General features: G+C 38.0%; 1 protein-coding gene across 1 annotated transcript in view; it reads right to left on the bottom strand.

Annotated features, from left to right (window-relative positions):
* Positions 1-25,934, bottom strand: part of CDK19 (cyclin dependent kinase 19) — a 124,764-nt gene that overhangs the window by 24,322 nt on the left and 74,508 nt on the right. Inside the window, exons 5-6 of the mRNA XM_039726599.1 lie at positions 11,221-11,278; positions 9,855-9,986 (exon numbers count right to left, since the gene is read on the bottom strand). Of these exons, the coding sequence (XP_039582533.1) occupies positions 9,855-9,986; positions 11,221-11,278 (190 nt within the window). The remainder of the gene's footprint in view (positions 1-9,854; positions 9,987-11,220; positions 11,279-25,934) is intronic.

Here is a 25,934-nt window from a genome sequence, read left to right as displayed (position 1 = left end):
GCATCTTGACTGAAATTCTGAGTTCACTTAAATCAATTGTTATTTTCTGCAGTGCTTTAATGGGCCAGGCTTTCAGCATTCTCTCTTACCAGAGGTATTCAAGGTTATCAAAACACTTTATTTTCCCACTTAAATTTCTACTCCTCAGTACATTATTAAATGAAGATCCTGGATTATATGATTTCAGACTTCTGCTATGCATTAGATACATTATCTAGCTTGCAAAATTGCGCTAAAATTACTGTGCTAAGCTTGACAACACAGGTACAATAGATTTAATACGGGGAGTGGCAACAAATCCAGAGGCCCTAAGTAGTCCTTTCATGCAGCAAAAATATTATTTCAAACAGCAAAATCCTGTAAAAGAACTTAATCTTCAGCTTACAGAATTTCACATCCAATAATTTAAAAATTCCAGGTTTATGGTTCTATATGAAACCTTGTATTTAAAACATGCAGATTCCTGAAGACAGGAATCAGCAAGGTTGAAATCTTACCAACAATTATAACCTTAGAGCACAACAATTTTACTTTTGCCAGCATCAGTACATTGAGAACTAAACCTTCACCAACATTATATTGCTTTTGCGAGGATTTTTAGTGACTGTCTTCTCAAAGACTCCTTTCCCCCTCACCCATGAATCTTATATACCACATTGTCATCAGCAATTCTTTAACTCCTCACTTGTGTCTCCAAGACTACCGCTGCATAAACAGGATGACCTGCTACACTGGCTAGCAGCAGAGCAGCTAACTTCCTCAGGAGCACTGAGTGATGGTTGCACGATGCAGAACAGAGTGACAGTTCCATCTGCTTTCTCCTCTCAGTTCCTCCAGAACCTGGTGTTGCTCCAGCCTCAAGTGGTGTCATTTTAGGGCAAGGAATTGGGTCAGTGGGACAAGTGCTGAGTTCTGGCATGGAAAGGGTGCTACAGTCTTGCTTCTTCCCTAATCCTAAATCTTTAGATGCTTGGAGATGGCAGAGGAACATGATGATGACTCCATCATCTCCAAGATTTAGCAAAGAACACACTGCTACTTTTGTTTTGGCAACAGACATGCTTACGCTTCTGAGGGTCCAAGAGGTACCCTGGCAAGCTTTGTGGAAACAAGGGAAAAAAGAAAAATGCCCTTTCAGTAACAACTCTGCAAAAGTCTGAAGAATGTAATGGGTGACAAAAGGCAACTTTGTAGCTTCAGGGCTACTTCCCACTACCAAGTATCAAACTGCAGCAAGTAAAGGAAGTATGAAAACTTATTGCAAAGGTCACGAGTCTCTTACACTGCAAAGTATTAGGCAAGTCTAATACAGAAATTGTTACTACTTCCTCTTGTAATGGTGACAGAATAAAGAACAGGCAAGATTAGCCACTGTTAGGTAAAATAGTATTTACAAAGCTTTTCAGGAAATATGCACAGCTCGACATTTCATAAAATCATGTGAAAAAAATTACCGACAATAGCAAATAAGAAAGCAGTACATACACTTTGAAAGGGAAATATACTTTTTTCTAATTAAATGCAAAATATTTTAATAAACCAGCTTCTTTGTAGACAGTGGAACCCTTTGCAGGTTATCTCCACACTAACTAAAGAGGAACAGTGAGTTTGTTATCTGTTGTGTGCTCTCACTTGGCTTGTGTCTTTAACTATTACAACTTTCTAATAGATCCAATGTGTCAGCACCATCAGAGCTAACATAAGGCGAGCAAAACCCCTGCTATCTGGTAGATTGAGTTATAACAAGGAACATCTGTGAAGAATACTTTCTTGGACTGTTCCAATTCACAAGCCATGACAGTCTTTTCTAGAAGTTATCAATGCTTTTGATGCTTACTTTATTTCAGTCAATGGAGAGGAATGCACATGAAGAAACCTCGCCTCCCAGACAGTATCACTGGAGAAGCTTCTTTGTCCTTCTAAACAGTGTTTTACTTTACAATATCTTAACATGTCTGTTACTAAGGTTTTCAGCCTTACAACTATTTCTAGTAAAGCACTAACAATAACTCCAATGTAATTATAAGCAACTCCATTGGATAATACATGAAACAAACTGGTGTGAAAAGAAATTCTGCTGTCAATCACAGTTATTGACAAGAAGTCAGCTTGTGAAGCAATCACACCTGTCCTGAAAACCAGTCATTCTACTCAATCAGTGCTGTAATGTTGAAAGTTTCAGTTGATAATTGCTGAAGTAATTATGCTTGATGATCAAACTGATGGATCAGCTAAAACAACTCCTCTGCACCAGAAGTATGCATCTTGTTAGGATAGTAGGCATTTGGTTTTCAGCCAAAATCAACTTTTAGTAGCCAACTTGTCAGATTTGGTAGCAAGAAGTGCACATTAAAAGTTACTTATTGCTGCACAGTATGGTGAGAGTAACATGTTTATGGACCAGCTTTCACAAGAAAAACTCCTGTCTTACTTCCCTAAGTAATCTTTCTTTTTAAAAAATCTGATTTTTTTTAAACTGAGCTCATGGTATATATTGCTCAGGAAGGTTAGAGAATCAATGTGCAGCTGCAAAGCTCATCTGTCTAGTAAAGGGCAAAGTCAGCGAGATACCAGGGGGAAAAAAAGCTTGTCCATGTGAGTCCCCATGGTAATTAAGAGTTTGGAAGAACACAAAACTGATGCTTGGAGTGAAAAACAGTTAAAACAGTTAGAAGGAAAAAAGACATGAAACTAAAACTATAACCAGTATGGAGGATTTTTGGCCCACAAATCACTGATGACTCTTGCTGTACATGGGATTAAGTGTAGATTTTTGAAGGTACCTCTTGCTCAGAAGAGGTTTTCATCTCAAAGCTATTGCTACAGAGAATATTCTGCCTTCTGAGTATTTTATATTATTTTTCCTGCTCTAAAATAAGCCATGTACAGCTAAGTCATAGTAATCATCATGCAGCAGCAAATCTGTCAAAACACTGAACAAAATGGCAAAAGCATCCATTATGTCCCTTCATAAGTGCTGCAAATGGAGAGAGTCATAAGAATAGAAAAAGTAGTGCATGACCACATGTGGAAGTCTACAGGTTAATTTACCAAGCAATCCAAATCAGGACAATTAGCAGACTGTAGCTGTGTTGAAGATTTAGTGGGTTTGTTTTCCTTTTCTTTCCTTTTTGTTTTTAATGTCCAGAATGTGTAGATTTCTCATGTTAACTGCACTTGCTAAGTGACATCCCAGGTTCTCAAACAAATAAACTATTCACTGCATAAACAAAAACAATTTACAGCATACTTGTACTGGAGTTCCTTATTATCCTTAATTGACATTATCTTCAGGACAACACCATTAAGTAGTGTCCCCATTTTAAAGATAATGAAACAACACTTGGGATGGAATAAATTAAATGTGGCCAACTACTTGGAACCCTTGGGACCGAATCAGTATTTAAAGCCAAGTCTTTTGAGACCCAGCTTACTGTCCTAAGAAATGAAACTTAGTCTGCTCCACATTGGTTTTACACCAGCAGAGATGGGTCAGACCTACAGCACCATTCTCATTCTTCTGACTATTAAACTGCTACACACCTCTCCGACTCTTCAGAACTGACAATGACCACCAGGTAACTTCCAGAGTTAACATATTTGAGAAGCAAGATTAACAGAGGAGTTAGAAGAAGGAAGGAACTAAAGCACAAAACAGTTAATGTGATAAAGTGTGCAACAGTCCTGCAGATGATATTCCATGAGTTGCTGTCAGCATCCCAAGCTTCCCAAAATACTAATATAGCTTTAAAGTGTTCTAATTAGGTGATCTAATAATCCTTTATATAACTTCACATTTCTTAGATTATTGTAGTAGAAAATGCTTTCTATTTTTTAATAAAAGAAGAAGTTTGTATAGTATTTTAGACATATTTTGCTATTTTAGAGAGCAAGAAGAAAAAACACTAGTGAATCATCCAGTACCTGCAATAACTAGATAAGAGAGAAACAATTAATCCTTGGTATTAAAATATTTTGCCTCTCAGAAAAAGCATAAGAACAACTTTGATAATCAAAATCAAGAAAGTTTACCACATGCCAAAACAAGTTTACCACAAAATATCATCTGAATCCAATTACCCCTCATATAATAGTTGTATAATATTTCCCAGGGCATGAACAAGGCTTCCTTCTTGGTGCAGCCTGAGATTTTATTTTCAGCGTTCATAAACGAATATTTTCTAAACCTCTCCAATTTACTTTATTTTTCTAGTTTTTCCACAATCCCTTGCTCAAATCACCACCTCTCACAAACAAAAATGTGGATTCCTATGCAGCAATCAAATGCTGACTGACTATGGATTTGTTCTTCTTAATTATTTCTCATGGATTCTTAAAAGTCCCCCTGCTCCTGTGGCTTCGCAGATGACAGGTGGGAACCTCCCCTTTCCTTTTTTTCCTGAAGAATTTTCAATCTTCTGGCTGATCCCACCTGTAATTTCTGGTTCAATTTCAGATTTTCCAGATACGTCTTATTTTTTTTCCTTCCAACCCTCCCAGAACATGAGACCAAAAGAGCTTCAGGCATCAGTCCAAGATTTCCAGAGGCCCCACAGGCTGGCCAGCATGCCAACAATCTGTGCATGCACAGTAGGGACATCTGATGCACTTGGAATGTGTGGGACTCACTGCACAGGCAATATGGAACACATATGCACATATTTCCATCCTAAATCCTACATAATACACCCCAGATATTTCCCTCTCTTTTATTCCTGCATGAGGTCAAATGGCATTGTTGAAACTCTGATGGATCCCAGCATTCGTTATAAATTCATTCCTTCTGATACACCAAATATTTTCCTGTGGTATTTCAAATGCTTTCAAAGGCATTTTGATATCTGCTTATACCTTTCACACATTTCCAGCTTCCATGGTACTCTGGAAATAGAATAAGGTGACAGTGCACTACCCAGGCTTTGAATTACAGTTTCTCTACACCTAAGTCTCATTTGGGCTGGTAAATGCAGTTACCACACAGCCATTTCTGACATTTCTGCTGACCTATAACTTAGACTAGGGCAAAAAGGTACCTAAGAAATTGAGATTTCTCAGGTTTCCAGATTTATTTTTTCACTATAAACAAGCCCATCCTTTTTTTTTGGTTCAGGACAGTGTTTTAGCCTTGCTTAATGGGTGGCTGAATGATCACTTTAAAGAATTCTTTTGTCAACAAAATCCAAACCATCTAAAATACTATAAGTCATCTGAAGCCATTTATCAAACATGCTATTGCTTTAATTAAGGCAAGTGGTAAAGAGAGGTAAGATAACAGGCTTGTTTGATAGCACTGATAACTATACAAGCTGCAGCTTGATAAAAAATAGTCATAATTATGTTATTACCTTGATATGCTACAAGATGCCCCAGAATGAATCATATTGGAGACTGCCACATGTTTTCCTAAAAACCTATGATGAAAGAGCTCTTACTATTTGCTTTACCTACTAAAACATTCTTTTCTAATCTGATGTTCCCAGAGTGAAAAAACTCACTCTGATTAATGTCTCCTTTCAAGCTCAAAGTCAGCTTAACTTTTCCTTCATTTTACCACAGTAATTTCCTTTAGTTTCCTTAAAATTAAACTGCAGAAGTCTTTGCCCATACATGAAAGGAGCACTGTACCTTGCACTTACTTCAACCTTGTTTAAGTATTTTAAGTATTTTCGGTTCTGCTGGACTTTCTAGTTGTTCAGTAATTTTATTAAAGTTTCTATGATCGTAAGCAATTTACATTTTTGCAGCTACTTGGTTTCACCTGAAGCTTGTTCAAGTTACTTTTATTTGTAGGTTTTATATCTTTGCTAAAGTATTAAGACCTGATGAATACAGAGAAACATATTCTGGTTTTGAATTCTGAAGCTGAATATACAGAAAACCTTCCCAGGCTATAGTGAATTTAGTACAAATTCATATTGTGGCAATGGAATAGAGCATGAACTTTGACTTCTGCAACACCATTTTCCCAATGTGCATTCATCTGGTAAGTTAGTTACTTGTAACTATGGCAGCAGGTATTACACGTGTAATATTACTTATTAATAGTAATTTAAATAAATTTACTTTTAATATATCAATAAATTTATGTTTTAATATTAATATTGCTTTTATTAACAAGTAGGGCTTACATAACAAACATTCACAATTCAGGAAATTAAATACTAATCTCCATGAAACCCTAACATGGGCTTTTTATTATCCTTTTAAGATGCAGAAAGCAAAAGCTATTTCTGTTTTCCAACAGCAGTATTTTCTTGATTCCTACATCTCTTTAAAACATGATTTTATATATAGGATGAACAACTATCTGTTCTGCAAGGAAATAACTTAAAAGTAGAATATTTAATTAGTAGGAAAAGACAAACTAAATCAACTACAAATATCACTGAAAAATCACACCTAAAATAATAAAATATGCTTATGTATTGTTATGTGTAATAGATATAGCACTTCCTAAACAGATTGTATTTACTGTAATTTTCCCTGAAACTTGAGCCTACAAAATGTAACTAAGATCCAGTCCAGAAATCAAAGACAAAAATCCTGAACAAGTCAAAAGTTAAATTCTAATTTCAGTCTTTTTTGCCAAAAAAAAATGAGCATTCGAATTATACTCTCACTAGCATGCTTTGCTCATGAAAATGGTCTTTTTTTAAGTGCACATAGTGCTAGAAGCAAAACACAAGTCTGGACTCAATAAACTGCATGAACATCATCACTACTGTCATTTTGTTACTCACTTTTCTTTGCCTCAAAGCTGCACATAGATCAGCTCCATGTACCTTTTTTCTTTTCTCTTCTCTTCAGTCACATGCTCCTCTAATCCTTCAGTCAGCCTACAAGTCTCAACTTGCAACTCTCCTTGTTTTCATTTCCTTATTTTTTATTTTTCTGCCCAAACAGTTTTGAGTGCCCTCAGCGCTCCCGCTGCATGCCAGGCACTGTGTAACCATTCACACCCCTCCTGGGTGACTCACTGGTGTGATACAAGAAATAAAAGCCTCAGAAATAATAAACTTCTAGCAAAACCAGATCTCTCCAAAGTACCATCATCCCCTGAAGTTTCATAGGAACTTCTTGCCTGTGTTTTCGTACAGACTAGAGATCCCTCAGGGCAAGAACTGAGTTATTTATGACATAATTAAACAAACAACAGCATTATACTAATTCATCCTTCAAAGAGATACCCTGAGATAGTGGTACATATCACTCACCCAAATCTCCAAACAATATGCCATCTATCAAACCAGGTAGCTGTCAGCTGAGGTAACTTCCCTGTACCACACACGCAGGTCACTCAGTAATCTGGTCCATTCACATCAGTGTTTTCCACTATGAACACAGGGCAATTTAAGCATCTAATTTGCAGGTGTTTGAGGCAATCCTCTTGGCATTTTCTTTCAAACACTCCAACAAACACAGACTTAGCAGTTAACAGCCCAGTCTGCATAGTGGGAGATGCGAAGCAGGCCCTTAGAGTCTGCTCCTGCCACCAGGGGACTGTCCCAAAACCGTGCAGGGGACAGGGGCATTACAAGGCTCCATCCCCAGCTCCCAATGGAGCGGATGCCCTGGGATGCCTCTGTCTCAGGTGAGGTAGAGCTCTAGAGGGAGGGTGCCACCACACAGGAGTCAGTCTGCAGGGTGACACTGGCCTCACACTGGGAGAGACACTTTGGTTGGGGCACTGGCACACCAGCAAAAGGAGCCGTGGAAGGAGGTGAGCAGACCATGGGGCATCATGGAGAACAAACAGAACATAAACAAGGTCACTTCAGGGATGCTGAAAAGATTTCTAGTGGACTTAGGAGTAAATTATATGTCTCATCCCTCAGATCTGCTGCTGAGGAAGAAGGAAGAACCTGGTTGGGGATATGATAATCAATGGCAGTCTTGACTCTAACAACCATGAGACAGTGGAGTAACAAAGGCAAGAAGCAGAGGTAACCAGCATGGTTAGAAGCTGGAGAACCTGCTCCAGGAGAGGATAATGAGGGACATGGGCTTGTTCAGACTGAAGAGGAATCTATGAGCAGCCTCACCAGAACCTACACAGAGGTGACCATGATGATGGAGCTAGGCTCTTACAATGGCATACAACAGGAGAGTGAGAGATTATCAGCATAAACCAAAACAAAAAGTTGTAACTAAGTATATAAAATTTTTTTTCTTAGCTACGATGACGATTTTGCAGTGGAACAGGTTAACCAGAGAGGGTGTGAAATATTTATTCTTAGAGGTTTTCAAGATGTAGCTGGACAAGCCCCTCAACAGACCAGGCAGAATTCATAGTGGGCACTGTTTTGAACAGGAGGACGAAACAAGAAACCTCCCAAAGTCCCTTTTGACCAGACTGAATCTGTTTGCAGTAAGTATTTTTCTTTGGACCGGGTCTTTGGTTTTGAAATGGATGAGATTTTTCTCACTCCTGATACTTCAGCTTTTGCTGCAGATCTCTCCTAGAGTATACAAATAAATTCCTGCACCGGAGGATTTCAAATGGAAGTAGAATACAATAAAGAAATGTGTGGTTGTGTTCAAGGGTCCAGGACAAGGGGAGAGATGAGAATCTTGACTCCATGTTTCAGAAGGCTGATTTATTACATTATGGTATTATATTACATTAAAATGCTCTACTAACACTATACTAAAAAGAATAGAGAGAAAGGATCCATCAGAGAGCTAGAAAGGAAAGGAATGGAATGAGTAACAAAAACTTGTGACTCTGAGACAGTGTGACACAGCTTATATGACCATGGATTGGTCATTAAGTAGAAACAATCCATATGGACCAATCTAAGATGCACCTGTTGGTAAACAATGCCCAGACCACATTCCACATCCATCTGATAGTTATTGCTTACATGTTTTTTTCTGAGGCTTCTCAGCATAAAATCCTGGCAAAGGATTTTTCAGAAAATATCATGGTGACAGAAATGGGAAATGCAAGTCTACATCAAAAAGTCAGGTGTCAATTCACTCATTCTCCAAACCTCTTGCTGTATATGGTAGTTGAATAAACAGGAGTTATTTTTAAAAAACACACCATGAGCCTTAAAAGTGTTGCTCCACCCAAGAGAACACTCAAACTGAGATGTCAGTGCAACACAGTATTTTGTAACTCTCTGAACAAAGGCCCACAGAGCATCTCCAAAAATTTCTGTAACAGAAAAATGCCTGCCAAGAAAGCCACCTTTGTACTCATAGGAACGATTTAACACTATTAAGAGAGGGTCACTGTTTCCTTTGCAGTTCAATATATAAGCCAACCATGCCTCCCATGCACCTCAATGCTTTAATTCTCCGAACAGCTGGGCACCGAGGCTGATTGTGCTTCTAGAACTTACTAGGGCAGAAAAGAACCTGGCTACCAGCATTTCCTGAACATGGAGCCATGTAACTCATCAGGAGGAAATGATTTGCAGATTGCACAGCACAGGAGTCCAGCCTTCTGTTTATCAAGACACACATTTCATAGAAACATATAACACCCTACAAGATATAACCACCCATATGACACCCTACAAGAATGCCACAGCTCTTTCCCCTTCAAAGGTTCACAACATTACAAGATTTCTAAGTCAATATTAAGAAAACATAAACCAATTCAAAGGATATTTTTGTTTTAAAAACAAAACAAGGTATATATTTAAAACATCTAGGTTATATTGAAATATAAAAGCACAGTCCTCAAATAGTTTTAATCTTGATTAATCCTTTATGGATGGGATCATCTGCAACTACTTCAGTGACAAAACCCCTAAACTAGCAGGTCAGCTGACCATCCCCTCTATTATAAGGCTGCTATCCTTACAGAGCTTGCAGGCAAACATCTTTCTTACAGGACAACTTACCAATGGCCTTTGTGTAATGTCTGGCCCCAAGTAACAGCTCTGGAGCTCTGTACCAGAATGTCACCACAACTGGATCCAAGTCTGCCAATGGCTTCAAAGGTGAGTTAAACAATCTCGCAAAACCCATATCAGCTGGGGAATGGGGAGAAAAAATGAGAAGATTATTTAAATTTTAATACAAATAAATCAAAATTCAATAGTATTGTCAAAAACAATTACAACAACAGCTCGAAAACATTAAAAATTACAATTCAAAGTTTCTAACAAACCAAAAACTACTTACAACAATACTGGATCAAATTCTTCTAAGGCTAAATCCCATTTAGTTCATTCCTAAAACTATGAAGCATAACATCTGATGTGTTTTCATTATGGTATTGTAGAATTTTACATAACACAGATGCCTGTTCATTTTTTAAAACTGTAACAGAAACTTGGTTAACTGAAGTCAACAGTAGTAGGTCTCTAATGTACATTTTCTCCTTTATTTTTATACATACTTATAAAACTGTGAGTCCTTATGACTGCTATATAATTACCCAAAGTGCAAAATTAAAATGACTGCAGTGTAGATTGTTTTTGCACTATTTTTCAAGGCATGCTTCCTACATGATTTGGACGAATGAGCTCCAGAGTCAGTCAGCGTGCACAGAGGTGTATTTTAAAACTAAGCATTCATTCTATACAACTCAAAAATTCTCCTTAGAATGAGCCTGGTAAGTAACAGTAAGAAATGCTGGATGGGAAAGTACAAAATTTGGTGTACCATCAAACACATTCATTTTAAACCCAATTAAAATCTGAAACTTTTCTTTCACACAAGCTTCAGTATTGCCACATGATTTATTTAGAAAACATAATATCCACATCACTAAAACTGAGAAGGGAATTAGATTTTGGATAAGGACTGTCACAGGTACATGTGTTAATCACCTTGACACCAAATAACTTTTGCATAACAAACCTCTGGATCTCTACAAACATATGCAGTAATGTTATTTATACATTAAAAAAAAAAAAACCAAACAGTTTATAAGTAACAATGCTAACTTATGCTAACTAATGACAGTAGAAGTCAAAAGAACCCTGGTCATCATCACTGCTCTCTGTGCTTATTACTTTTTTGTTTCATACAGATGCATTTATGTCTCATCCAATACCCTTGGCAAGTTTAGAAAAGCCTAATAATATATTTGGAATTTCTTAAGTCTGTGAAGTCAGCAAATGAGATTTAAAATTGAACTAGAGGTTGTAGATACATACACTCAGAGAATACTGAAGATCTGTTTCTATCTTACACAGAATATGAATTTTTTTATTACAGTAATCTCTTAGCTGCACAATTAAATTTTCTCAAAAAGTTTACCTATTTTGACTCTTCCTCTTTCAGGACCTTCACCCATTACCAAAATGTTTGCTGGTTTCTGGAAAACAAAAGCAGAATTTTTAGCTGATCAGCCTTTGATGATTATTTCTGAGAATAATAAAATTACATACATTTATTTTATAATGAAAACATTTACAAAAACACCCTTAGAAGTCTAAAATTACCATACCTTTATCTTGCTGACATGTAGTTTTTATCTCTAGTTACCAATTTCACAATTAGAAAACAGAAATACACTTTGACATTTCACAATAAGAAATGCCTTCTTTAAGTAAGTGTGCATTTCTAGTGTTACTAGAAAAATTCTATTCACTGCAGAGATTTTCTTCTAGAGGAAAGTTTTATATTAGCCTAACTTTTATGCTACAAATCAATAATCTGGCAAGAACCACTTTTGCTGGTATAACTTAAAGTGATACCAAATCTTCATATACAAATGCATAGTTGAGAGCCACTTTTGTTTTCATCCTAACTACATTTTTAGAGCTGTGCTTCTTTTTAGTGTATGAATGATAAAAATCACATGGGCAAAAGAACTTTTTTCCCACAAAGTTGATTTCATGCTATGAGAATTCTCTTGAAACAGGAGTATTCACACACAGCCACATCCCAAAAGCTTTTGACAGTGCAGACAGCAGCTTTACAAGTAGAACAAAACCTTTATAGGCATTTTTTGCAATCTATTTGTTTGCAACCAGCTGTTTGTGAATGCCACATAAAATCTGCACATGACATCACAGCAATTGTTCTGCAATTAGAATCTAGGTTCCCTCAAACATCAATAGTCATTCCTTGGAAGCTTTTGTCCTATTGTGTTAACAGCTGTAAAAAGTAAACAAGATTGAAAACATTAAGTGATTTGAATGAAGAGATGCATAACAAAGCTTCAAAGCAGAATTTTTGGAATGTTCATCCAAACAATAATTATATTTAAATCTTTAATGTCTGCAGAGGGTTCTGCTCAAGCGGGATTTGTTCAAGAATCTGAAAGAGATGTCCAGAAAACCAACGTCAGAATCTCACTTAAATTCTCAGTTTCTTGCTGCTATTTACCTGAAATTAAACACTCAAACTAGGGTTACTAATTTGACTCAAAATCACACACCTTTAACTTTTTTGAAAAAGGAAACAAACAAAAAAAGCACTCTACTTCACCTATTCTTTCTCCTTTCCCCAGGAAGCTGTTCTTCCCATTCCATACCCAGTGCTAACTTTGTTTCTTCCCTGGCTCCAATCACTGCCTCTCTTTCCAGACACCTCTTTCATTCTTCCCTTTTTAATCTGTAATTCTCAACACCACCACTGACTTTTCTTTGTCCAACATATACTGGAACCATTCAAGAGGCAATACAGACTCCCTTCTTGGAAAACACAAACCATTTCCTAAATCTAGGAAAGAGAAAGATGATGCTTGCTCTTAGCTAATATTTAATTACAATAAAATCAACACCTCAAGGCAATTGTTGAACTCTGGTTGCACATTTATGTACTACTCTGAATTGAATATTCCAGAAACAGAATAATCACTTTCTGCATAGTCATTAACCAGGCAGCAAGAGATGCATGCAAGTTCACACTACCTTTTACCTCTGTTAGAAATCATATGGATACAATTGTCCTAACCAAGGGAGCAAAACTCCAGTTTTCTTGATGAACATCTTCCTAAACTTTTGCTAGCAACTTTGATTTAGAGTTGAGTATGATGAGTTTGCTGGATTGATGTGCCAAAGCCAAATGCATGAGGTTCAACAAGGCAAAGTGTTGGGTCCTGCCCTTGGGTCACAACAATCCCATGCAGTGCTGCAGGCTGGGGAAAAGTGGCTGGGAAGCTGCAGCTGCAGGCATTGGAACAGGCTGCCCAAGAAACTGGTAGAATCACCATCCCTGGAAGTGTTCCAAAAAATGAGGATTTGCACTTGCGGGCAATGGTTTAATTCTACACATGGTGGTGTGAGGTTAATGGTTGGACTTGATCTTAGAGGGATTTTCCAATCTTAATGATTCTAAGAATCAAAAATACTTCAACAGACCTTTACATTCAGGATTGGATTTTAAGCACTATAAAAATGCATTTACTTGTCAAGTGAAGCAAGCTGATAAAAATGTTATTACTGCACTGATTTATAGGTCAGGTTGTTTCTAATAAAAGAATTAGGTTGCAAGAAATAAACACTCTAACTTCAGAAGATTTTATAAAATAAAAATTAAAATCTAAGCAGAAAGGACTTTCAGAACAACTCACAGAAGCCATATTCTATCTCTGGCAATATAATATTCTCCAAGCAGCAATTTATTCACAGAAAAAAAAGCTCCCAACTCTTGTACCTGCTGACATATTCCACAATATTCACAGAATATTTCAGGTTGGAAAGGACCTCTGGAGATAGCCATGCCTCAAAGCAGAGTTACAAATTACCACAGATTGCTCAGGCCTGAGCCAAGTTGGGTTTTAAACTTCTCCACAAGTGGAGACTTCACAGCCTCTCTCTGAAACTTCCAGTGTTTGACCACTCTCACAGTAAAAAAGATGTATCAATATATTATATTTACATCTATTGCCTCCTGTTCACTGGACAGCACTGCAAGGAGTCTGGCTCAGTTTTCTTTATTCACACTTATAAACCACATATATATATTGGTAAGATCCCACATGAGCCTTCTCTTCTAGAGACTGGATAGCCCCAGCATCCTCAGCCTCAGAAACACTCCCCAAAGCCCTAGGAGACTCAGTGGTCCAAGGAATACAGGAGATACACTAGGTCAGAGTCTATGGAAGCAAGAGACTTGTCCATTTATACACTTTTAAAGCCAGAGTGTTTAGAAGAGATGTTGTTCTGATTAAAATTTGAATCTGTTCTAATACGTAATCCACTGAGGATTGGAACCCTGCTTAGGCACACAGCAGAGGAACAAACTGATATATGAACTTAGCAGATGTCACATTCATTAGCTCTTGTGAACCCCTCTGAGAGAGTCAGGGGCAGGGGAAACAGGGAAGGAATAAAATGGGAGACTATTAAAAACTTCAATTGAGCAAAAGAGCAAACACTTCTCCTGAGGCACCACCACCAGTGTGAAGCCAGCAGGGATTTCATGGATGGTGTAACCTGATGCCTGCGGGATCCCCACTGTGTCAGTAACGCCTTGCATTGTGGCACCTTCCTGAGAGGTGAGAAGTCTTGGTTCCAACCTGTTTCTTAAGTAACAAGAAGGCTACATCTCAACCTCTTATTTCCCACATGAGCAAATTAACCACTTGATTATCTACTAATCAGCACTTTCTAAGTTCCTCTCGCTAATCAGAGCTGTTCTGGCTAGGAAAGGCTTTTCAATGTACATATGCTAAACCAGATGGGACCCATCTTCTTGAGATGCAATGTATAATATCCAGTTCCCGTGCCCATGAATTTTTATTTAATAAAAATAAACAGCTTCAGAGGAGCTTAAAATATACGTTAAATATTTTGTGGTTGTTTTATATAATAATGGCTTGAATATTGTAAAACTCTTCGCAGAGTCTTCACAATGCATATACCACGGTGAGAGAAACACAACCCTCATAGAGCAGTAGTGCTTGGCTAAAAAAGAGGCATCAAGGCAAAGCAGCAGAATCTCAAGTGCTCAGGTATGGATGAAAGATTTTGGTTTACTTCAGAGGGAGCAATTTGGCATCAGAGATCCCCAGGAAACTATGCTAGGAAGGTTTCCATTGTGAGGTAAGAGAAAGGACTACTGAAGGAGAATTCAAACAACCTCTGCTTCTTGGAGAAGGTAGAACATGTTAGCTCTACCTTAGTTCTTAGTAATCTCTGAAAATGTAGCATTTAAATATCAAAACATTTTACTCCAAGATCGTCACTTAGTTGACAATAAAACTATAGCCTAGTATACTATAGTTACTGGACAGCTACAAAAATCAGATTAAAAAGCAGGAATGAAAAAGCCCCACACTTAATTTATATTCAGGCTACATATAAGTCATAAGCACCAGCCTAGTTCCTGAAACAAATCCTACTGTTAGCCATTTGATGAAGAAAACGGCATTTTAGCTGCAAGGAACCATCAAGAACCAAGCAGCAGCTGAAAGACCAAAAGCTGGCACATACTTAGAGTAAATTGTGTTTCTATAAAAGAGGACAAAATTTTAATAAAGAAAGTTTGAGAAGTCCTGCTTAAAATCATTAACTACCTCCTCTAGAGTAGTAGTTGGGTGAGACAACCCAGAAAGGAGTATACTTTTCAACCAGTTACATCCTAACTCATACTCTATTTTCCTCATACTCTCCCCCCTTGCTGAGAACACAAACACCAGCTGGGAAGCGAAGTGATGCTGCTGCATCTCCCCCTATCTAGTTGCTATAGGAACAACAGAAACAGTAGGAATTAGGAGTCTCACATTTAATATAAGCTATAAAAATGAACAGGCAAATCCCTGCTGAGAAATTCAGTTGAGGTTTGACTGTCTAAAAAACATTTGCAAAAAGAGCAAGGTTGACACCAACAAACAACGGAAGCAAAATCTGATATACTTGAAAAAGGGGATGAAGATGACAGTGATTCTTTACGAGCCTTTACAATAGGTTCTTAACAAGTAATAAGTATAGATAATAACATTTACTTTTCTACAATGGTGGGGGAGGGGGAATAAAGCAATTTTAAAAATCTTGGTGGAAGAGAAATTAAAACATTGGATTAACAAGTGTGTTTTCACAAATACTAGAAGTGTCACAATTGGGACTCAGACAGACATTCATGTGAAGATACACTTCTAATTTTAATATTTAGACAGTAAAACAGAAGAAAGAATGAAAGAAAATAAATCTTCTATGGTATTAAACAAGTATAACAGTTCAAAACAGGAACAACAACCTAACAATAGATGGCAATACTTCAGTTTTAATGGTTGTTGTGATCTCCTTAAGTACAGCAGTGACACAATTCATAAGAGATTTGGTGCAGAATTACAGTCCTATGAGAAAATGTCCATAGGGATATACCACTTTCCATACACAATTCTTTATTGTTTATATCCAAACAAATGTGTTTCCCTTTTGGAATGTGCCACTGGAAAAAGAATAATATCAAATTAGGAGGCTTCTATTGTACAAGAGATTGCAAGCCTCACAGATAAAGGCTCTCCCCACAGTTACCGACACTGCCTTGTGATGAGGTCTTTTCAAGTCTCCATTATTTCAAAAAACAATTGTAAACAGCCCAGTGTTGATACACAGAGACACTTTCATTGCAGAAGCAAGAGGAGAGCAATAGTATTTTTGTCTCAGCTTTTTTCAACATGCTGCTCCTCAAATGACAAAGGTCCTGAGTGAGATGGCAGTGTCCCACTCTGCAGGCATTACTCCAAAGACCACTGAGCCTCTCAGTTCAAGATTAAGGAGGAGATGCTGATTGTTCACCAAAATTTGCAAACAAAGCTTGTGCTCTTCTCATCTGGGAGGAAATGCAGGCACGGCCCTGCCTTAAAGCAACACTGTTCAAACCCAGACTCTGTGCTCAGATCAATGAACTGGCACATAGGTACTAACACTGCTGCTAACAATTGAGCTAATTACATTTAATTAAAAAAATTAAAGGTTCTTAAAAGATTTTATTGTGCACTGCAAGCCTCCAAATGATTGCCACTTCCATTGAAAATATTTCCATATATTGAAATGCATGTAGGAAAATTGTTATCCTCTCCTCTCTTTTTAGAAAACTGTTTGGTCAACATTTTTCTGATACTGAAGCACTAGACAGAAGTATACTATATGAAGTAAAATATCTTCACATGTGCTTCTTTTTAGCCTTACACACTGCAAATTCATATGAGAGTCACTACTCTGATTACACAACATCACTTTCAGTTTGGTTTTTATCACTTGTTATCCTTAATGTTACAAAAACCCAACCCATATTTCATTACATTTTTGGCCTAGATTTGTAATCCATACCATTTTCTTCCACTATTTCTCTAGCTGAAATTATTGACCTTGCAAAGTAGTATGTTTAACAAATTACTTTAAGAAAATAATATCTTTAACAAATATCTTTAACATCAAGAGAATTATAATTTCATTTGAAACAATAATGTAATAATACAGGTATTATCAAATTATTGAAAGGCCAAACATAAAGCTGATTATAACAACACATGATCTAAAGAGTCAGCAAAATCTCAAGGCATACAAAATGCTTTGAAATGGTAGATCATTCAACTGAACTCAGAACTTATTTAAATCTGCAAAGGAGGAAAAAAGAGAAGTAAACACATTAAGTAAATAAAAAGAACACAGGAAACAAAGAGCATCACAGAATGCTTTTATCCCATCAAGCAGAGTGCTTGTGCCTCTGGGATAACAGATTTTAAAAGGGGGGGAAAGATGTTATTGCACGGAAGTAATTGAGGTCAGATTAGAGAAGAGTGGGAATATATGAGAGAAACTCTGCAGACACCAGGATCAGTGAAGAAGGAGGAGCAGGAGGCGATCCAGTCTCTGGAGCCAAAATTCTCCTGCAGCCTGTGGTGCAGACCATGGTGAGACAGGATGCTCCCCTGAGGCCCATGGTGATCCACAGTGGAGCAGAGATCCACCTGTAACCTGTGGAGAAGCCCATGCTGGAGCAGCTGGATGCCCAAAAGACAATTGTGACCCACGACTTGTGATCCCATGGGGGACCCATGCTGGAGCAGCCTGTTCCTGAAATGCTGCACTTCATGGAAAGAAAAAAAAAAAGGACTCTTGCTGGAGTAGTCTGTGAAGAATTGGGGGACCCATGCTGGAGCAGCCTGTTCCTGAAATGCTGCACTTCATGGAAAGGAAACAAAAGGAATCTTGCTGGAGCAGTCTGTGAAGAACTGAAATCTGTGGGAAAGACTCCTCTGAGAAGTTCATGGAGTAGTGCCTCCCATGGGAGAGACATGGCAGTGGAGCAGGAGGAGGACTCCTTCCCTGAGGAGGAAGCAATGGCAGAACCAGCATGGGATTACTTTGCTGCTAACCCCATTCCCTATCTCCCTGTGCCACTGACTGTGAGGAGGAGGTAGAGAATTGGGAACTAAGTTAATCCCAAGCAGGAGAGCAGGGGATGTGGTTTTAGGAATTGTTTTACTTCTCATTATCCAGCTATGATTTTGATTGGGAATGAATTAAATGAATTTCCTTAAGTTAAGTCTGGCTTGCCTGGGATGGTAACTGGTGAGTGATCTCTCCCTGCCCTCCTCTCACGCCATCAGCCTTTTTTTTTCTATTTTCTCTCCCCTGTCCAGTTGAGTTTCATTTTTGCTGGGCACCAGGCATCCAATCCATGTCCAAACACCATAAAATGGTACACAAAATTTTACAGCTGTCACCAGACTGTGTCTTTAAAAAGTTCCCAAAATTCATTTTATTGCCATTAGAGGAATATTAGTAACAACAGAAACATTTACAAATGCACAGTAACTTTTTATTTCGCTCTTGGTCCATCTAAAATAATTTGAAAATGAAATGTGTTCACAACTGATAAAGAAAAAAATGCTCTTGAGGGATTCTGAGATATGAAACTCCATATTCAGGCACAAACCACACTGTCAGATTATGGCAGTGACTTATGTATTTCACAGCAGCTGAACAGATGTGGTCAAAATAGACATTTAACTCCGCTACCATGAATTCTATAGCAACTGCATTTGCAGGATTTACCTGAGACTGATGGCAAAACAATACTAACTAGGTGTAGGAACAAAGTGTACAGAAGATCCCTGAAATATTTCTTTGGAATGCCTTAGGTAAAGATTTTGGTTAAACAAACTCCTTGCTTGTACTCATTATGTGTTGAAAGGAGAAATGCGCTGTTTTCATATGGAAGCTGGTTATCAAAGAAATCCTTTCATGTTTACATACTCTTCTAAAACTTGGCACAAAAAGCAAAGGTAAAGGAAAGCAGAAAAAACCAAACTGGCCACAGTGCAACCATAGCTCTGCATGTATTTTTTTTTAAAGTCTGTGAAACAAGCTTAAGGTGATCTAGCCATCAGCAAAAGAAAAGATGTCACTACCCAGGCTTCATTACAGACTGACTTCAACTGCCCAAGAACCTGGATACTCATCTGGAGGATCAGCCAAAATCATAGAATGCTTTGAGCTGGATAGGACCTCTAGAGGTCATCTGGACATTTGCAGCTCAAAACAGAGCCAAATTTGAAGCTGCATCAAATTGCTCAGTATCATGACCAAGGGAGCTGCAAGTCTCCAACACAGAGGGTTACCAAGCCCTTCTTGTGGGCAACACCTGGCACTGTCTGACAAAAAAAATTGTTTCCCATCACCTAATCAAAATGTCTCTTGTTAAAACACGGATCTGTCCCCCCTCCTCCTTCTGCATTCCCCTTGAGAAGGCCTCACCATTTCTACAACCCCCGCAGCTCAAGCCCCCTCAAACCACTCAAGCTGCCAAGTTGAGTGGTAGGACAGCTGAGACTCACAGAGCCATCTCTGTCACCCTGCTGCAGCCAACCCTATGGCACCTTGGGCTGAACAGCTCCAGAGCCACACGTTCAGCAGCAAAAAAACATATCTGAGATGTCAGTGTCAGCCTGAAAGTCCAGTCTTGGGAACACACTCACTACTAAAGTATTTCACCAAAGGGAAAGACAGACTTTTCCACTCCCACCTGCATTTTAACCAAATCACACATACCACACACAGATGTACATTCTAATTAAGTTGCTACTCCTTCAGTTACTCTCATATATAACCACCCTTAACACAATGAAATCAGTGGTCAGGTAGAATATTTGTGTCTCTGTTTGACTTGATTTTTCATATGTAATTTTTCAATTACATAAATGTAATTTTTTCAATTGCATATCTTGAGATGTAATTAAGCATATACCTCAAGTGACATTAATTCTTTAAATTCATTCCCCTCACTTCTATCTAGGCCTTCCCCAGAAACAGCCAAAAGATACATGCTCCTTATAAGAATACTGTGCTCCAAAATCCATTTGGAACAATAGTTTCTTAGGCAATTTGTAGAAAAAATATTTTATTTCTAAAATCAAGGTGCTTTGATGATTGTTGAAACAGGAAAAGACTATTCACCAACTCTAGTCCCTGGTTAACCAATGGATAATATCGTTGCACTTATGTCATTGGAAAATTGACTGTACACACAAGGGGAATAAGAAATAAGAGTAATCACAACAAGAGAATATAATTCTGGGCTGCATAAAAGTTCAGAAATGAAGCAGTCTTCCTTTCACACATCATTTCAGGTTTCTTATGGCTGACAGGGCGTTAAACTAATGCAAGACAATAACGAAAACTCCAGACAATTTTAGATGCTGGGAATTGCTTTGATTAAAACAATCTCCACAATGTACAGTGGATACCAAGTTTCACCCCAATTGATGGCAATGCAATTTAAGTGAAAAAGAAAAGGATGAAAAAAGTCACAACAGGAGAATGCCAAAACATTTGACACAAATTAAATTTTATGTTGCTATGCAACATTATCCAAAGCATTCTGCTGTTACTAGTGCTGCAATAGCATTCTTGAACTTAAAATGTTACATGCAACCTTGAGAAGGACAAAGGAGGGGGAAGTCAGAAACAAAGAGACAAATATGATCATAAATTTTCAATGAAAAATAAAAGGTCATAAAGCAAATGTTCAAATAATATGCTGAATTCACATTGTCCCTGGGATTTTCAACACATCACAGCACATACTCCAGCAAAATTCCCATGAAGATACCCAGCAACCATCTAGAGCCTTGTTTTTGGACCTTGCCTGGGCTCTTTGGGAGCACCAAGCATAGCACAGGACAAGACAGGTTGTCCAACCTCTGCTACCCCATTTCTGAACCGGGAGATGTGCAGGCCCACCACGCCTGAGAACAGAAGAAAGACTCACCTCAGGAATACCTTGGAAGAATGTTCTGCTTTTAATGTATTAAAAAAACAAAAACAAAACAAAAAAACCAAAATAAACAGAAGGGATAATTTTTTTTCTATAAAAGCACAGTCAAACTCTTCTCTGCTGGGCCTTTAAAATGCATCCTAAATGCCCCAAGATACTGTGGTCAAGCCAAGTCTTTGCATCTCTGCTATCAAGTTCTCATTACACATTCTTCACACATAATCTTTACTCAGAATAATGACTCAAAGGCAAATAAACTGAGAAGTTATGGGCACATGTGAAACATTACCAACGCTACTATTTTCTTCACCTTTTTAAGGCAAAAGCCAGGAGACAGTAAGTCTGACAGAACAACTAACATAAGAAAGCCTATGCCTGTACTAAGCTTGGGACTAAAATTTAAGAGAAGGGGCAAATGACATGATGCAATTCTCTCACCTGTTCCTTGCATTTGTTTCTGTTACAGCAGCATGAAAATTAGATACCATAACTGCTAATTCTTTCAGTTGCAGCACTAAATTCCACCATGGCCAAAACCTAGTATTTGTTTTATATTCTGACAACTCCTCTTGATTTAGTAGGGTTATTAAGACAGGAGCATGAAGCCTCTCTCCAATCAAACAATAAATGACTGAAAGTGAGACTGGTGACACCATCATAAAACATGTTTTAAATTGCCTTTCACAAAGTATTTTTGGCAGTAAAACTCCAATACCTCCATTCCCCCAAGAGTCTGGTAGAGTCAAATGATTAACAAAGCTTTTCTGACTGCAATAAATAATATAGTACCAAATGAATAGATATAAATGTAACCCATTTTCCTTACAAACAAGCTTCTGCTTGGATAGCTTAGATTGACTGAATTAGGTTGAAATATTAAAAGCCCTTTAATGGAAATTTCAAAGGAGGAAAAGAATAGGGTAGCATGATTACCTGAAGTGGTTACTTCCATGCTGAGTGGGTCTTAAGGAGTCCCCTTTTGTCTGCATATGGACATGAGAATATAGCTGAAGGGACTCAGAAATGTGGAATACTTTTTTTTGTTGTTGTTATTGGAGATAAACTTGACAAGATTTAGAAAAGCAATAAAAACATTTTACAGGACTTCAGCAATCAAAGGTTTATGTCTAATAATATTTAATGTATTTTTATTAGCTCATGTCAGTTTATTATGTAATTTTGTAGCATCAAACTACATTTTTTATCCATTTTCACATATGCTGTTTTTCTACGCTCATTATCTCAAGAATAAAAAAGTAATATCCCATCTCTTCTCCCCTCCTTTCTTGATGTTGAGTCTAAAGACTAAAACTAACCCTTACCTATATGAGCAACTCAAATGCCTATTATACTATAGCATCAACCTTCTTCTCTGTGTGGAAACAATCTAGATCAGTGATTTATATTTATATGTAAGCCAAATTCTTTATAAATAGTCTTTTTTGGAGCATCTTCTTTAAAGCAAGCTCCCACATTCCATTATTTGCAGGGCTAGGTTAAATGTCCCTTTTCCCCCATGATGTGTCCAGCAGATCAGTTTTCAGGTTTCAAGAAGAAATTGTATCACCCGAATACAAGCCTTCTGCCTACAGCAATACTGACTGGGACTTAACAGGCCTCTGGACTTTAAGGTCTCAAACTCACCATCCAGTTGCCATGATTAGGCAATTAACTCATGTATCACTTGAGGCAGCACAACCCCAGGTGTCTTGCAGTGGAATAAAAGCAACAGCAGCTCCCAAAGCACCAGATAGACAAAGCATCACTGTTCAGCTGACACACGCATTACAAACACTAAATAAAACATAACCTTTGAAACCCATCCTAACAAACTTTTTTCCTAGTTTACCACCATCACTCAGTTCACCTCAGGACTCAGATTAAATCTCTCTTTATCTCTCAGTCAGTTCTCAGCTTCCTGACTTCTGGGAGATCTTCAGGCTCATGAAGACACTGATTTTTAAGAAGACAAGCATCAATGGCCAGCTTCGTCAGCAAAAGTTATAATCTTGTAACATTAAGTTAGAGAAGCCTTTTGCTCCTACTTTTCTCTTGGAGGTTTTCTGGAAGTGTCTCCACCTGGACAAGCAGCTATGAAGTCTTTTAGGTAACCAGTAAATGCAGCCAGCTAAAACAAGGTCAGCATGCTAAAACAAGGTCACAGATACTAATTTCCACTGTTCTCCAGAAGAGCACTTGTTTCACAACTTTAACCAGATTATAGGAGAGCAGAATCCCCACTCCATCTCAAGAGTAGTCCTGCCTCTGCAGCCCACATCTCCATTGCTGTACTCCTTAAAGCAGGGTCCCTGGGTAGCTGCAGTGCTCACCCCTGAGCCAACAACCTGCTCGTGTGCTCAAGGTGCTCTGTCATGGATGGGGCTGCAACAATTCCCCTTGGATGAAATGGCACTGATGAGATTTTATGAGGCAGTGAACCTCACAGGAGACACAGGAAAACATCTCTGGATATACTGCTATAGCAGTATTCAGTATCAGACTTCAATATCACAAAGTTAGCAAAGAATCAACAAGATAGGATGATTCTCTGAAATCTCTTTAGGCTCTTTTCTTGTAGAAGAAAAAGTCAGAAAGAGGTAACAAAGGCTATGCTTGCAGATAGATTAATAAGTTACAGTATTTCTACTTGTTTTCTGAAGTCTGAGATGTATTCATTACCTGCCATTACTCCTACACACAGACGAGATTAAGAGATACTAAGTAGCACATCTGCATGTGTTTACATTCATGATGCCTTGGTAATGTTTCTCCATAAAAATGCACTCTAAAATTTAGAATAATACTGCATTCCCGTTTTTTCTCATTTTATCGGGAAAGGAGCTTAATGTTCAGCTGGGATTCAAATTTTTATGGTTCCTTTTGCAGCATAAGCTTCAATCATTATAAATCCAGTGTAACAATAAAGGTCTAGATGATCTAGATGTGAAGAACTGAAGACCTAACCCTTAAATCAGCACTTATTCAGAACTATCAGCATCTCAAAACAATTTAAAAGCATCTCATCACAACAATTATTCACATAAATTAAAGATCATCCATGTTTTCCACCGATTAAAATAATTTTCTAACAGGCCAGGCAGGAACAAGCACGAACCCTTTCAATACAGAATGTACTTCCCAAAATTACCATCAACAACTGAAAGGCACAGATCTGGAATACTGCTATTCCAAACATGAGTGAACACTGCCTACACAAGAACCCAATTCAACTATTTTATTGTTTGTTTATGCAGCCTTTCTTGCACAAAGGGCACAGTTTCTAAAGTACAAAAAAACAGCTCCTGCTTTGGAAAGCTCGTGGCTGGGAAAGGCCCGGACAGCAACAAAACACGGGAGGGAAGAGAGCATGACACGTTGTGTAAGGAACACACCACAACTGCACCTACACAGCTCAGGGCTTTGGCTTCAGGGAGGGACAGAACTTGGAGAAGAGTAACCACAGAGGTTCTTTCAAGCAAAGACTGACACATAAAACATTGGGAGGAGCAAGGAACAGAGACCAAGGAAGGTTTCTCCAGCCATAGGCATAGCTGGTGAAGGCTGTGAAAGGTGTATAAGAACAGGGGGAGAAAAGGACTCTGAATACAGAGACTGAAAACCTAAAATTGGTTGAAGGAAAGGAAAACTATTTAAATTTAATATGCCAATTAAAAAAATTACAGAGACCACAAATGATCTCTTAAGACTCTTGAGCACTTATCCCAGTTACTCAACTACTGTAGGTATAGTCCAAGATTGCCAAGTATTCTTGCCTTGGAAAAGAAAAATATATTCCTTTCCCAGATACCATATTATTTACACAGCTTGATAAATATTTATATTTTAAAAACTGTTACTGAAAATCAAACAGTTTCACCTTAAAGAATGACATGTGTAATTTGTATTTTAGTATCAACAGTCACAGCCTAAAGCCTTTGCTTCCAGCTTGTCTTAAGTCCTGCCACCTTGGGCATGAGTATTTTTACCTCACTGTTAATCCAGTCTCCAGGTTTTCACACAGAAAAACATCACTTATTCAGAAGAGTCTTTCCACAGAATACTTGCAGCCATTCATTTCAAACCAGCACCTCCAAATTTTCAAAATAAAGATGCTGCAGATGCTGAGGTGAAATATGGGGGATTCAACATTCAAGGAAGGTTCCTAACTCCACCACCATCACTTCAGAGCTGGTAACACTGCTCCCTCTTTTCAGTCCATGAATCTCTTACTAGCAATGAGATCATGTTTGAGGGCCAAAGACTTCACAAGAGTTTAGACAAGTTTTTTGAATCTAAAAACTCTGGCCACAAAGAGCTCACACTGCACTTCTGTGCTAGTGGGAAGTTGCCAGGAGCCCTCATATATTTGCTTGAATAACCAAAAGCAGTAGGTTTTCAATGGCATACTTCTCCACAGCATAAACGAGTGAGATCCCACTTAAAAAAGTTCATAAACACATCCATTAAACAGTTACATTACATTCTTAGTATTTGTTATGGGAATTTTCACATGCAGAGTGACACATTTGGAGTAGCCTTAGATAGTCATGCAGCTGGATGAACAAATTAGACTAAATGAAAGCAGGAGTTGTCAGCACCTCCACCAACATGCAGGTAACTGCCATGGGCATACTCTTATCATGTGGTATCTTGCAGTACTCCTTTTCATGGAGGCATGAACATATCTTATATTTACCACACGATACCACTGGTAAAAAAGTGTGCTCACAGGCAAGTAGAGCAGCTGAAGGGCTTTGAGTTCATATTCCCCATCTCACACAGTAACATCTCCT

The sequence above is a fragment of the Passer montanus genome, unplaced genomic scaffold (assembly GCF_014805655.1).
Source record: "Passer montanus isolate IOZ18808 unplaced genomic scaffold, ASM1480565v1 scaffold11, whole genome shotgun sequence".
NCBI classification, from domain to species: Eukaryota; Metazoa; Chordata; class Aves; order Passeriformes; family Passeridae; genus Passer; species Passer montanus.
The sequence above is the reverse complement of the archived record's forward strand: the minus strand, read 5'-3'. Positions and strand labels throughout refer to the sequence as shown.